Here is a 14,006-nt window from a genome sequence, read left to right on the forward strand (position 1 = left end):
ATTTTACAACAAAATATTTTTGTCTATAGTTGTTTCTCCTTCATCAGCCCTATCTTCAAGATGAGATAGACTCAAATTGTATCTCTTTTCCCTGCTTCTATTCCTCTTCTGTTGGAAACAAAACCAAAGAATTCTTGCTCCATGCCTTCTTGGTCCTCCCTTATCCTCCCCACACCTCCAGAGAGGTCCCTTGCATGCCCCGCCCATTGTGGACTCACCAGGGAGGTCTCACATAGCAGCCGATTCCCCTTCATGAGATTCCCAAGCACCAGGTGGAAATAAGTGCTTCCACTGCTCCAGCTGGAGATTTTTGTAAAGGGGTAGGTGTTAAGGAGCTCCTGCAGGAAGAAGCACAGGGAGAGGTAATGAACAGAGGAAAGAATTCAAGAAACCAAAGCTGGGGGAAGAACTTTGGGGAAAAGGGGTAAGTAAGACACTTAAGTAAAGGCAGTCAGGGGAATCACCTCTGCCACCGACTCTCATGATGTATCCTTGGCCTACTGTTTAATCTGTCTGAATCCCAACCTATCAAATGAAGCTATTCTATCTATTCTATCTTGCAGGAGACTAATAAGGTGTCCCAGATATCTCTCCTGCTCCCAGAGTCTTGACTAGGATTCTCTCCGCTATCCTTTCTTCCACCTTCCATTCTCTCTTCCTCCCCACCAATGACCTTGGATAGCATTACTCCCTAATTGGGAAGGACATTGTTCTATCTCAAGCCTGGGCTCTGAAGAGCTCTTCTCCTACTGCCCCTCTTCAGAAATGGTAGTGGTTGTTCAGCCCCTGTCATCTTATGGCCTTATCGGGGGATCTAGCCAGTTAATGATTTCTCTGACCTTGGTCTTGGGATGGATGAGCTGCAATCCATGTTTGTTGATGGCAATGAGGATGATTTCTGGGTAGGTGGGTTCTGAGCTTTGCTGGAATGGAGAGGTGGAGAAGAAAAAGAAAACATTCCTTACTTCAACCCCTAATCCATCCCCTCCCCCCCCCAAAAAACAAAACAAACAAAACTTAATTGTTTTAATTGAATAGGGAATTTGGGATGGAGTTGGGAATAGCATTGTCCTGCTTCATAAATCTTGGCCTGGCTCACTTGGGCAGGGTTTAGTTCTTAAATCTCTTGAATCCTTACAATTCAGTGGCTGCTAGAGAAGGGAGATGTCAAATTACATTTCCCTTTTCATCATCTTCTCGCATCCCTACTGCTACTTACATATAGAAACAGAATGGTCCCAGTCATATTCTCAGGGATGCAGAAATAGCTTAGACAAGCACACACACACACACACACACACACACACACACACACACACACCCTACAAAGAGGCTTTCTGGATAGGATTAAAGGGAAAAACCTTAGATTGTAAACTCTCTGAGAACTGAGTGACTCCTGATGTGTGAAATGGAAAAAATGCTTTAAGTAAAGATCTGGGATTTAGATTCCAGCTTTGATACTGTCTGTGTGAATTTAGGCAAGTCATTTCACCTCTAGAGCCTCAGTTTCCTTATCTGTAAAATTAGGGTATTGATCGGATTGTTGTTATTGTTGTTTAGATCTATCCTACTCTTCATGAACCCATTTGGTGTTTACTTGGCAAAGATACTGGAGTGTTTGTCATTTCCTTCTCCAGCTCATTTTTACAAATGAGGAAACTGAGGAAAACAGGATTAGGTGACTTTCCTAGGGTCACTTAGCTAGTCTGAGACTGGTTCTATCACTTCTCAGGTCCTTTCTAGCTCTAAATCTACTATCAATGTAGTAGTTTGTGAATCTGGGGAATCAACTTAACTTTCCTGAGTATCAGTTTATGCATTAATAAATTGGGGATAATAGTTCTTGAACTATGTCACTGTTCTGAGGGTGGGGAAAGCCCTGTACAAATGAATCATCATCACCATTAATGATTTACATTCTCACTGCTTAGCATAGTGCCCCAAACGTAGGTCAATCCACAGTCAGTTAACAAGCATTTAATTGAGCACTTATTATGTACCACATAGTGTGAAGTGCTGGGACACAAAGAAAGGCAAAAACACTGGCTGTCCTCAAGGAGTTTACTTTCTAATGGGAGAGATGAGGTGCAGAATGACTAGGTATCTATAAGATATGGATGGAGGAGAAGGTGATCTGAAAAGGAAAAAATTCATCAGGTGGAGGAGACACTTAATCCATCAGTTTTCTGATGGGTTTCTGTAGTGGGAGGGTCAGGATTGGTGGGGTGTGAAACAGAACTTACCTTCACCTCAAAGAAGGCTGACCCAAAGGTGGGCCAGCGGTAAATCAGCCTCAGGAAGGCCAACTTGGCTTCCTCCACTGTGTTCTTTTCGTACTTATTGTAAGCCGCAAAGATATTCTGTAAAGAAGGGGAATATAAGCAGGGATATAAGCATGGATGAGTGGGAGCTACTTAGACAGAAGCAAGAGGATGCTCTATCATGATGGAGCACTAGCTCTGGACAGGAGACTGGACAGACTGACCACATCTAATATATGCTAGTAAAACTGGCAGGAAAATTCAGGCTCAGAATCTAAATATGCTTCACTTTACAAGAATTGATACCCATTCTTTTTCATTCCTCCTGTAAATCTCTTCAAAAAAATGAATTTTCCTTTGAGTTTTTTGTCTATGATGCTCTTTTTCTGTTCTATTTTATATATAAAAATGAATTTTATTGTGCTTTTTTCAGGTGCTATATACAGAATTTAAAAAGTTAAAAACCAATTTTTCTCTCTATTGTTTACTACCTACATGCCTTAAGTGTTTGTTTACAATAATTCTCAAAAGAATTGTCAACTATTAACAACCGTCTGAAAGACTGTTCTAAATTACTATTAATAAGGGAAATACAAATCAAAACAATTTTGGAGTTTTATCTGAAACCCAGCAAATTGATAAAGATGTCAAAAATGAGAATATTAAATATTGGAGAGGCTGAGGTGCTTTTGTTGTGGTGTGATTTGATCTGACCATTTTGGAAAGCAATCTGGAATTATGGTTAAGGAAAGTTATACTCATAACCTTTGATCCAGAGAGCTGACCATTGCCAACGAGGACAAAAATAGTGAGAATGATATTATATACAAAGTATATTCATAGCAGTATTTTTCAAATAACAAATAGAAACAATGTAGCTATCTCTAAATTAGAAAATGGCACAAAAATGTAATGGAATATTATTGCACTATTACAAAAAGATGAAAAAAGAATTGAGAAGTGTGAACTGATAAAAAGCTCCCTTCCTCCTTCCTTTTTTTCTCCCTTCCTTCCCTCCTATATTTAGAAATAAAGACTTCAAAAACTTAATGATTTTTTAAAATTACATTTGTCAATAAGCTAGTAGCTACATTGTATAGTTGAAAGAATATTGGATTGGAGGACAGGAAGTCTGAAGTCCTGTCAAATCTTAGACTTCAGTTATTAGTGGCAAGTCATTTAGCCTCTTTGAGCCTCCATTTTTGTATTTGTAAAACAGGAATAATAATACTTTCCCTAGCTTCTGCTTCATAGATCTTTAAGAATTGTGCCAACCTGAGTGAATATTACTTGATTGAGTAACTGTGTGTGTGTGTGTGTGTGTGTGTGTGTATGGAGGGGTTGTATTGGGAAGCTTAAAGCTAAGGTACAAAGCATCCATTGCTTCTTGATGATCTATTAGATGTGAAGAAATGGAACTGGAGAAATAAGCCTGAATAGGACTACCCTGAAAGAGAGCTGGAGTCCCTTCTCCCTTTCCTTTTCCTATACTTTCCCAGGTCAATGGATTGCTCAGTATGTGGTCACTAGGGAAAGGATGGAGACTCCTACAGGCAGACCAATAACCTTTTTCCATTCTTCTGAAGACATCGATTGAATCAAGTTCGCAGGCACCAGTTCCTTCAGGATTTTGGAGACAGTGGCTAGCTGGGACCTGTCATTGTCAAATTTAACTTTGTAAATGAGTCCTGCAAGCTGGATGGCATCTTCCCTGGAGCATTTGTGGAATCCACGCAGGTACTTGGGCAGCTCCTGAAATAGAAAGGCAGTCAAATCGAGCACTTCCTCCTAATGTACTGATGTCCCAAGACGGCCTGGCCCCTTGGCAAAACTGGTAAATAGAAGTTTGTATGTGATAGCTCTTCATGTCCCCGCTGTGCTGCTACACCAGAACTCTCCTGTCTCTCCTACCTCTTCCAACTGCTCCCCTTTGTCCTGCCCCCCAAAATGGCCGAGAAATCATTCAGGTATTAGGGCTTCATATGTCTCTCCTACCAGGGAGATTTGTTTCTTAAAAATAGATCCCGGCAAAATATTAATGAATCATTAAGGTAGAATTTCAGCACAGTGCGTGTGCTCCCTTCTGGCACTAGTAATGAGACTGAATTGTCCCCATCCCTGAATGAATTGGTCCCAGGCACAGTTTCAGCTAGTTAAAGCTCAGATGTAAACATTTATGTGCTTGTGTGTGTGTGTGTGTGTGTGTGTGTGTGTGAATATGAGCTTCTCTGATTCCTCTAGTGCAAGATATGGCTAAATGCTTTGTGATTTACAGCTCACATGACTTTCAGATCTCAGTGTATCACAGAAATGAGGGCCCTGGGAGAGCATGACCTTTGGGTTCTCATCCATGCTCTGTCCCTAATTAGCCGTGTGAAACTGGGAAGTTTCCTCACCTCCCTGGTCCTCAGTTTTTCCAAATGTAAAATATTAAGGAATAGGATTTGACTGTCCTTAAATCTAATGTTACATGATTGAGTTTCCTGCTTCCTATCCCCTCCCTCCAAACTACCGAGCTCACTGACACCACTCTTATGTTCTCACAACATATATAACACTCTGCTTAAATAGAGTATTCTCCATATCACTTAGCTCATGTTGAGTATTTGGTCATAGTGAAATATCCAAGAGTCTTTGACTCTCCATCAAATCCCAATTCCTCTTCAGTTCAAAAACCTCTACAATCTGGCCTCCAACCTTAGCTGCCATTGCTACCTACCATGCACTCCCTACTCTACTCATGCTCACTCCCACCACAGCTTTCACTATAAGCTCCCAACCTGAACTTCCCATCCCACCCCCCTTGTCCAAATCTTCCATGTCTTTTAAAGCCTGATTGAATAGTTTCATTTCCCCCTTTTTTGAATCTAAAATAATGTCTGGTACATAGAATATTTTTAATAAGGGCTTATTAAATGCTTAAATCAATGATATCCAGCCTCTTCCTTGAAGCTTCTCCTGATCACCCTAGTCCATGATTCTTTTTCTTTGCACTGGAGGCCTATATGGGCCAGAGGCCAGTGATCCATCTCTTGGTGGTACTGATGGGCAGCTCTTTTACCTGATGATAATGAAGGATGGTGTCAGCATTCAAATCTTTCCCAGGGGAGACATTCAGCCAGAGTTTTCTCATGAAGTAAACATGGTAAGTCAGGGTTACTGTTGCTCCTGAGAGAATAAAATTATGGCCATCAGTGACAAGGTCAAGGTCCTCTCAGGCTCAAGAGTTGTAGGCAAGATCCAGCTCAGATAATACCCACCCACCTTTGGAAACTTCTAAAACCTCTTACACTTGGTTCCATTTCAGGCCTCTTCTCCCTCTGCCCCACACATGGTCCCTTTCAGCTCTTTTTCATAGAGGTTCTTCTATGACCCCAAATTTTCCCCTTCCTCCCTGACTCCAAAGAGCTATACAGTTTATGTTTATTTTTTTCAAATTAAAACAAATGAACAAATTTGGGTTTGAAAACTGAAGTTGCATTTTGAGATCATTCAAATATTATCTGCTCTGTCATGCCATTATAGTCATAGATTTAGAAATGGAAAGGATTTGTAAAGTTATCTACCCCAATACCTCTTTTTACAGCTGAAGAAACTAAGCCCCAGGAGATTCATTGATTTAGCCAATTTCATATTAGTAGAAAATAGCAGAGCCATGATTTGAATTTAAGTCTTTGAACATCAAAATCCCATTGTTCCAAGTCTGCATTTCCTTCTTTGATTATTCTGGCTCACAGTGATTCCGCCCTTTCCAATCTCCCAAGCACTGCCTGTCTATATCATTCATAGGATACTCATCATATCCTGGGATGAGAAGAGAATGCTGGGCCTGGAGTTAGGAAGATTGAGCAAAAATCTGGCCTCAGATTCTCATTAGCTGTGTGACCCTGGACAAGTCACTGAACCTTATTTGCCTCAGTTTAATCATCTATAAAATGAGCTGAGAAGGAAATGGCAAACTGTTCTAGTATCTTTGCCAAGAAAATCCCAAATGAGGACTGAAATCACTGAACAACAACATACTGCCCTGTATTATTAGATAAGTGTGGATATATTTGTGTGGACATACATATGGAGGTATGTCTTATCTCCACAACTGGGTTGCTAGCCCTTTTAAGACAGGAATTAAGCCTTCTACTCTGTCCCCTATATCACTTAGCTCATATTGAGTATTCTCCCCAGAATGGCAGAGCTGAGAGGACTTTAGAGGTCAATCAGTCCAGTCCCTATTACTGATGGTGACTGATCACTGGAGACACTTGTCATGGGGGACTCCCTAGAGAATCTTATTTTCATCCTATCCACTCACCTCCATCAAAGCTTTGTCAATGAAATTTAAGAGGTGTAAATGGGTTAAACATTCTTAATTTTCAGCAACTGGATTTCTGCACACCTTTTCAACTGCTCTAACACTTCAGAGGAACTCCTACCAATCAGTCTAGGGGGAAAAGGCAATTTCTTCTTCCTCCCAGAAGATACTCACATGGATCCTTTCACAAGCACACACCCCATTGGGGTAAACTCCTTTATGAAAGTCAAAGTTATGTTCTGAGAGACAGGTTTCCTAGCTGTCCTCTGGATGAGGGGCTAAAAAACCCCTGTGGTCCTAAATAGTGCTGGTACATTGGTCCTGGATCTAGGGTCTGATACTGTCATTTGTTCTCTAGAGATCTCTAATTTCTTTTAAACAGTAAAATTAGGGCATTAGACTAGATGATCTCAAAGATCTTTGAAGCTCTAAATTTTTCGATTCAAGGATTCTATTTAACATCTGTCAAGATGGAATTCTTATGGTTTTCACTTTCTACTCTCTATGATGGATAAATCTTTCTCCCTTTACCTTCTTTTGTGGGCTTGGTCTTTTTTATCCAATCGGACACCTGTCTTAAGGAATCAAAGAAGAAGTCTTTTTCATTTTGACTGATGACCTGGTGGAGGAGAACAAATGTGAGATTAGATGGAAGCTAAGAACAATGCAAAGCCCTGCCCCCAGGCAGTTCCATGCTAAAGAATGAGTTGAAAGGGTGGGCCAGGTGGTGGGAGGTAATAGGGTTTTCTAGGGGAACCCAGAACATAGGTAAGCAAAGAGACAGTTGCCTGGAATGAGTTATTTGAATTTTGCTCTCCTATAGTAAAATCACATCTAGATTATTGTTTTTGGTTCTGAGTCACCTTTTCTCCAGCCTATCTGTCTAGATTTATTGCATATTGTTTCTCTTTACCCACACTGCTGTTCAGTCAAATTGGCCTAGCAGCCATTCCTCACTCAATTCTCCGGTCTATGCCTTTGTATAGGCTGTGTACCCCATATTTATAATTCATCCCCTTTTCACTTTTATTTCTTAAAATCCCAAACTTCTTCTAAAGCTCAGTTCAGGCACTGCCTTCTACATTAGGCCTTTCCTAGCATTAATATATTTTTTTGAGTTCCTAATTCTCTCCCTCTCTTCAGCCCCTTTTCCAACCATGCATGAGAAAGCAAGCAGTATGATTGATACCCATTATACATGTGAAGTCATGCAAAAAATTTCTTATTAGCCATGTTGTCAAAAAAAGCTAGAAAAATAAAGTTTAAGAAATGGTTTGATTTACACTCAGAATGAGATTCTTTTCTAATTCACTCCACTGTTGGCATTTTCTCTTTTACTTAGGAAACAGGTAGATAGTGGTTAGCATTCAGGCCTGGAATGAGGGAGACGAAATCAAAGCCAGCCTCACTCATTTACTAACTAAATACTTAGTAGCTCTGTAACTCTGTGAAAGTCACTTAACTCCTGATTTCCTCATTTTCCTCAAGTGCAAAATGGAGATAATAATAGCACTTATCTCACAGAGTGAGGAATATATTGTTGATACTATAATAATACTCTTATATTAACATATATATACATATATATACCTATATACAATATAAACTATTTGAGGACAGGAGCTGCTTTTCATTGTGTTTTTGCATAGTCAGGACTCAACAAAGTACTTAGCACATGGTAGGTGTTTAATTAAACCTTATTGAATGATTGACTTAGAAGGTATATGTCCAGAGGAAATAACTAGTTTGGTAAGAAGATTTAAAACTATATTACTCAAGGATTTGCTGAAGAAACTTATCCTAAAGAAATCAAGTTTTAAGGAGGTATCACGTAGAAAATGCTAATTAAATTATGATTAGCCCTAAAGGATAAAGATAATAGCAATAAGTGCAAGTTATAGAAAAGTAGATTTCTGTTGAATATAATTTTTAAAAAAATAATAGTAATACTTTGAAATATCTATAAATTCTTACACATAGATATTTCCTTCAATGGCACAGATAGCAACCCTCTGTGCCTTCCTGCTTTGTGCAGCTATCGTAAGTGATTGTTTCCATGAATCCCCCATGAGGACTAAAGCAGAGTGCTGGGGATCTTCCTATTTCATGATTTTATGGATACCAATGAAACACATTTGATGCATATGACTTGTTTACTTTCTTTTCTGGTCACATATTTCTTTGATAATATCTTTTAATTGCTTTTCTTGAATACTTTGTTCTAGATAATATGCTATAGTTAATTGACCAATCATTGTCAACTATTTCTTGACTCTCATGGGATTCTCAGATTTAATGTGTGTTTTCAATATATGTGTACTAAGCATCCAACTAAAAAATAGACATTTTTTCATCCACTTGGTTTTTCATGTATGGATAATTAAGCCAAACTCTCAAGTGATTGTGGATCTCTTTAGAAGGCTCTTCAATATTTCAGGATTTCATGTAATCAGCACAATGTCATCAGCTAGGATAAGCTGGTATCACCCCCAGTAAATAAGTTTTTCATCCCACTTGAGCAACAATTCCTTTCTCCAATTGCCTACTACCGTTGTTACTGCCATACCTTGTCTGAAATCTTGACAAACAGGCTACAACCCTCCCAGGAGTTTAGTTGCAGTTGAGTGCTGATATTTTGACACAGGTCCTGAACCTTTGTATTGGTCCCAACTTCAAAGATCTGAAAGAAGCAGGATTATCATTTACAAGGGAGAGAAGACTGGTCTTACATGTGGGAAGGACTGGAATGGAGGACAAGAGAAAATGAGGAAGTCCCAACCACTGGGTAAAAGGGAGTATGGCCAAGCAGAATAATCTGGTGAGTCTTCTACTGTGGGAATATCCATGAGCAAAGGAGTATTCCCTATGCTCTTTCCATTGGAATGCAAGAGAGGCTGGGCTATTTTCTGTGCGGTGAAGATGTAAAGAAAACAAGTCAGAGTAAAAATTCAAGATCCTACATTATATATGTAATATATTGATATAAAATTATAAATATATCACTACACACACACACACACACACACACATATATATATTTTGTAAGGCAATGGGGTTAAGTAATTTGTTCAAGGTCACATAGTGAGTAAGTGGTAAGTGTCTGAGAACAGATTTGAACCCAGGCCCTTCTGACTTCAAAACCAAAGCTCTCTCCATTGCTCCATCTAGCTGCCTCAATCTTTCATATTCTTTAGAGCTGGGGACAGTGATGGAGACATCATATTCCCCTCAAATTACATATGAAGAAACTAAATAGAGGAATAACTTGCCTAAGGTCACAGAGTCAGTGACTAATAGAGCTAGGATTAGAACTCGGGTCCTTTTACTGTAAATCTAGAGTTCTTTCTGTTATATTGCTCTTCCAGACAACTAGATTTGGCATTCTAGATCCTTGATTTGAGCCCTAGTCCCTATCACTTACTACTTCTCATTGGAGTTTCTGGGGTTGCATAGTTTAGCTTAGTTGACTTTACATTTTTTTTCTATCTATCTATCTATCAATTTATATTTTAAGGATTAGTTGACTTTTAAGGTTGTGCAGTAGATGGACTACCAAGCCTGAAATCAGGAAGATTAATCTTTGAGTTCAAATCTGGCCTCAGAAGCATGTTAGCTGTGTGACCCTGGGTAAGTCAGTTAACCCTGTTTGCCATTGGCAAACCACTCTAGTAATTTTGCCAAGAAAATCTCAAAGAGTGGGCCCAACTGAACTTATTGAACAATTACAGCTCTGAATCTATGACCTTTTTATCTTTTGAAGACTCAAGGATTAACTGCCTCTAGTTACCAGCTATCTCTTCATTATCTAAGGGCCAATGGTTTACTTTATAGCTTCTCAACCATGGCTTTTTCTCCTTCTCCTTCTTCCATTTGTTTCTTTGTCTTTGGCCCTTTCAATTTCTACCAGGACTTCTCCCTGAAATAGGGCAGGGTTAGAGACAGGAAGTACCCTCCCCAATACTATCTATTTCAACAAATTATAAAGTACAAGAAAAGTCTGAATCCTATAGTACTCCATATGGTATTAGATATGCAACAAAAGATAATTAATGATTCTTGAATTAAACAAAACGATTAGACTAGGAGTCAGGTCTGGCTCTAGAGATGACTTTTTCATCAATTTTCTATATAATTCAAGCCAGGGTATCTCAACTTCCTCAGCTGTAAAATGGGTAGATCATTTCCTGTTCTATTTACTTCATAAGGTGGGGTTGTGAGGATAAAATGAAATCAAATGAGAACACTCTTGGGAAGTTTAAAGTGCTGGTCCTTAAAGCTAAAACTTGAAAATTTGACCTTAGAGAGAATCTGAGAAAGTATACTTCTCACCTACCTTCACACAGGTGGACAATAGGTGTGAAGCATTTCATAAATTGTCAGATTTGTGCTCCTAAGTTTGCCTCTCCCCGCCCCCAATCTCCACCTCTTTTTTTTTTTTTTTTTTTTTTGGTTGTTACAAGAAATGACTTCCTGGGTAGGGATGAAAAATGGACATATTTGGAAATGAAAATGATATAGAAGCAAAAAACATCTGTAAAAATTATTTTAAAAAAACAGAGGCAAAAAAATGAATTAAAAAATTTCTCTCTTCTTTACCACTTCTGGTTTCTCTTAGTTCAGAGAAGATTAGCTAGGACATTATCCTTCAAAAACTAATAGATAGTTACCTGCCTCTTCAGAAGTCAGACTAATAATAGTCTGAGGATGATAGCTCCAAATCATACCTGGCTTAGAGCCAATTGTTACATTTTCACTGTGAGCATTCACACCTCAGAAATCAGCAAATGCTACAAATCATTTTTTCACTTACTCTTTTGTTGATTGTTTTTACTTAAAAAAAAGTGATAAAATGTTAATAATGTAGATTAAACTTAGAAGTGCATCATGGGTACATTTTTCCCTTCTGAGGAGCCAATTGTTAAATATTTACTAGCACACCACTAGTAACATGCAATCTTTAGCAGACCCAAGTTCAGGGTCTGATGCCCAGACAGAGGCTACAGTAGGAGTTCATACTTGGAGGAGATGCATGGACCTCTCACCTCATCTGTGTCATTGGGAAAGTAAACCTTGTGACATATTCTGGTGACATTCTGTTGAATGGCCTCCACTTCCACGTGGTGAGGGGGATACTTCCGAGGGCCAGTCCTAGAAAAGAACAGCACAAAGAGTATGGCCAAGATCAGCATTGGAACTACCTGTGCTTGTAAGCTTAGTGGGTCAGCATATGGTGTTAATTAAAACTGAGATTTCAGATTCAAACTGAATGGGCTAAATAATTTTGCTCAGTGACCCTAGACTGTCCCACTTGCCCTAGCTAATCAACCATGAGCTGGGGGATACTGTTGGTCACAGAAGGGTGACAGTGAGAGTGAGCTAATCCTACCTATAAGAGCATAGTTATGTATCCATTATTTTTTGTGTGTGTATTTGAAGATCCAGAGAAATCACTATTCCCATGTACAATATTCCTTCTAAGCAACTGGAAAGTGCAGATAACACTGACTAGATATGTGAACCTAGGCAAGTTATTTAACCTTTTTTGCCTCAGTTCCTTCATTTGTGAAATGGGGATAATAATTGCATCTATCTCCTAGAGATGTTATAATGATAAAATGATTATATTTGTAAAGTTCTCTGCAAACCTTAAAGTATTATATAAATGTTAATATAATGTTATAAAATGTTAATATAATATAAAGCATAAATTATTATTATTCATTAATTTCCTGTTTTCATGGTCCTAAGCAACCTATCTCTGATACCTGCTATGCATTCCCCTTCTCTCATCAACTATATTGAAGTATACTTAGATGCTTAACTCAAGGGCCACCTCTCCTGATTCTCCCAATTGCTAACATCTCTTCACCCAATGGAATTTACTTTATATTTATTTTGTCTTTATGTTGTTATGTTGTTTCCTTCCAATAGACTATAAATTCTATGAAGCCAGGGGCTGTTTAATTTTTTTTTTTTCTGCATCATCTGTTGAGTTGTATCAGCTATGTCTGAGTCTTTGTGATCCCATTTGGGGTTTTCTTGGCAAAGATACTGGAGTAGTTTCCATTTCCTTCTCCAGCTCATTTTATAGATGTGATAAACTGAGATAAACAGGATTAAGTGACTTGCCCAGAATCATTCATTTATTGGTTGTCCTTTGTTCTCAAAAAGGACCATGACATCAGGAAGGTCTTATTGTGACTTGCAGGTGAATTTGATTTGAGTGAGGACATGCAAAGTAACCAATCTCACTTTCACCTCTGAAGCCATCAGGGTCCAGAGGCAAGGTAAAGATCAGGACGCCTGGAGATTGCACTGGATGCAGTGGAGGGCTCACACAAATAGTAAGTGTCAGAGGCAAGATTTGAACTCTTCCTGTTTCAGGTATGGTACTTTATCCATTGGATCACCTAGCTATGCATAACAGATGCTTAATGAATGCCTATCTTATGAATAGGTATTCCTAAAGACTGGTTCTCATTGACCAGGCTCCCAGTACAGAATAAATTTAGTGAATGCCTGTTGTTGTTTACTGACTGATTGATTCACTGCTGGGAAGTTTGGTTCCAAAATTAATGAACAATTTCAATCTAAGACATTTAGAGCTCATTATTGATAAAGGCAGATTTTGACTAAAACTGCGAGGGTGTCAAAGTTTGTTGTTAGTGTTCTATATTACCTTACTGCTTCAGATATTTTTTGCTGTTATCAAAATTTATTTTTTAATCTTTTTTTAGTTTATTTATTTTTAATACACTTTGTTTTATGAATTATGTTGGGAGAGAAAAATCAGAGCAAATGAGAAAAGCCAATGGAGAGATTTAAAAAACTAGAAAAAAAGAAGTGAACATAGCATATGTTGATTTACATTCAGTCTCCTTAATTCTTTCTCTGATTGCAGTTGGCATTTTCTATTCAAAGTTTATTGGGATTCCTTTGGCTCACTAAACTACTGAGAAGAATCAAGCCCTTCATAGTTGATCACTTTTGATTCAAATTTTACAGATGAGGGGATTGAACTAGATGGCTTTGAAAGATTTCTCAAGATCTAAATCTCTCATCTAATGATCTCTTTCTACATTATATGAAGGAAGGCATATCAGAATGAGAACTAGGAGTCAAGTAATAGTCTTAGTTTAGAAACAAACTAGCAATAGGATCCCAGCTAAGTCATTATCTCTTGTTTCCTCCATTGTAAATTGAGGGAGTTGGCTATTCAGTCTCTGAGGTCTTTTCTGATGGTAGCATTCTAGCATCTGTATTGTTTTTCCCCACAAAAGAAGATAAAAGCTGCAATGTGCTATGTTTGGGGCTACTTTCCAGCTGGAGCTGTCGTTGGCCCTCCCTGTCCTGTGGCTTCTGGGGAAAGCCTCCCAGTTCAGTCCCTGAATAAAGGATTCATTCACCCATACAACAGTGAATTTCTTGCAAGGCAG

The 14,006-nt window shown here is 38.6% G+C and overlaps 1 protein-coding gene across 1 annotated transcript in view; it reads right to left on the reverse strand.

Annotated features, from left to right (window-relative positions):
• Window positions 1-14,006, reverse strand: part of MYO7B (myosin VIIB) — a 122,188-nt gene that overhangs the window by 3,088 nt on the left and 105,094 nt on the right. Inside the window, exons 39-46 of the mRNA XM_031961293.1 lie at window positions 11,613-11,718; window positions 9,137-9,250; window positions 7,102-7,189; window positions 5,323-5,429; window positions 3,828-4,013; window positions 2,244-2,360; window positions 840-923; window positions 219-338 (exon numbers count right to left, since the gene is read on the reverse strand). Coding sequence (XP_031817153.1) covers window positions 219-338; window positions 840-923; window positions 2,244-2,360; window positions 3,828-4,013; window positions 5,323-5,429; window positions 7,102-7,189; window positions 9,137-9,250; window positions 11,613-11,718 — 922 coding nt within the window. The remainder of the gene's footprint in view (window positions 1-218; window positions 339-839; window positions 924-2,243; window positions 2,361-3,827; window positions 4,014-5,322; window positions 5,430-7,101; window positions 7,190-9,136; window positions 9,251-11,612; window positions 11,719-14,006) is intronic.

Source organism: Sarcophilus harrisii, chromosome 3, assembly GCF_902635505.1.
Source record: "Sarcophilus harrisii chromosome 3, mSarHar1.11, whole genome shotgun sequence".
Lineage (NCBI taxonomy): Eukaryota > Metazoa > Chordata > Mammalia > Dasyuromorphia > Dasyuridae > Sarcophilus > Sarcophilus harrisii.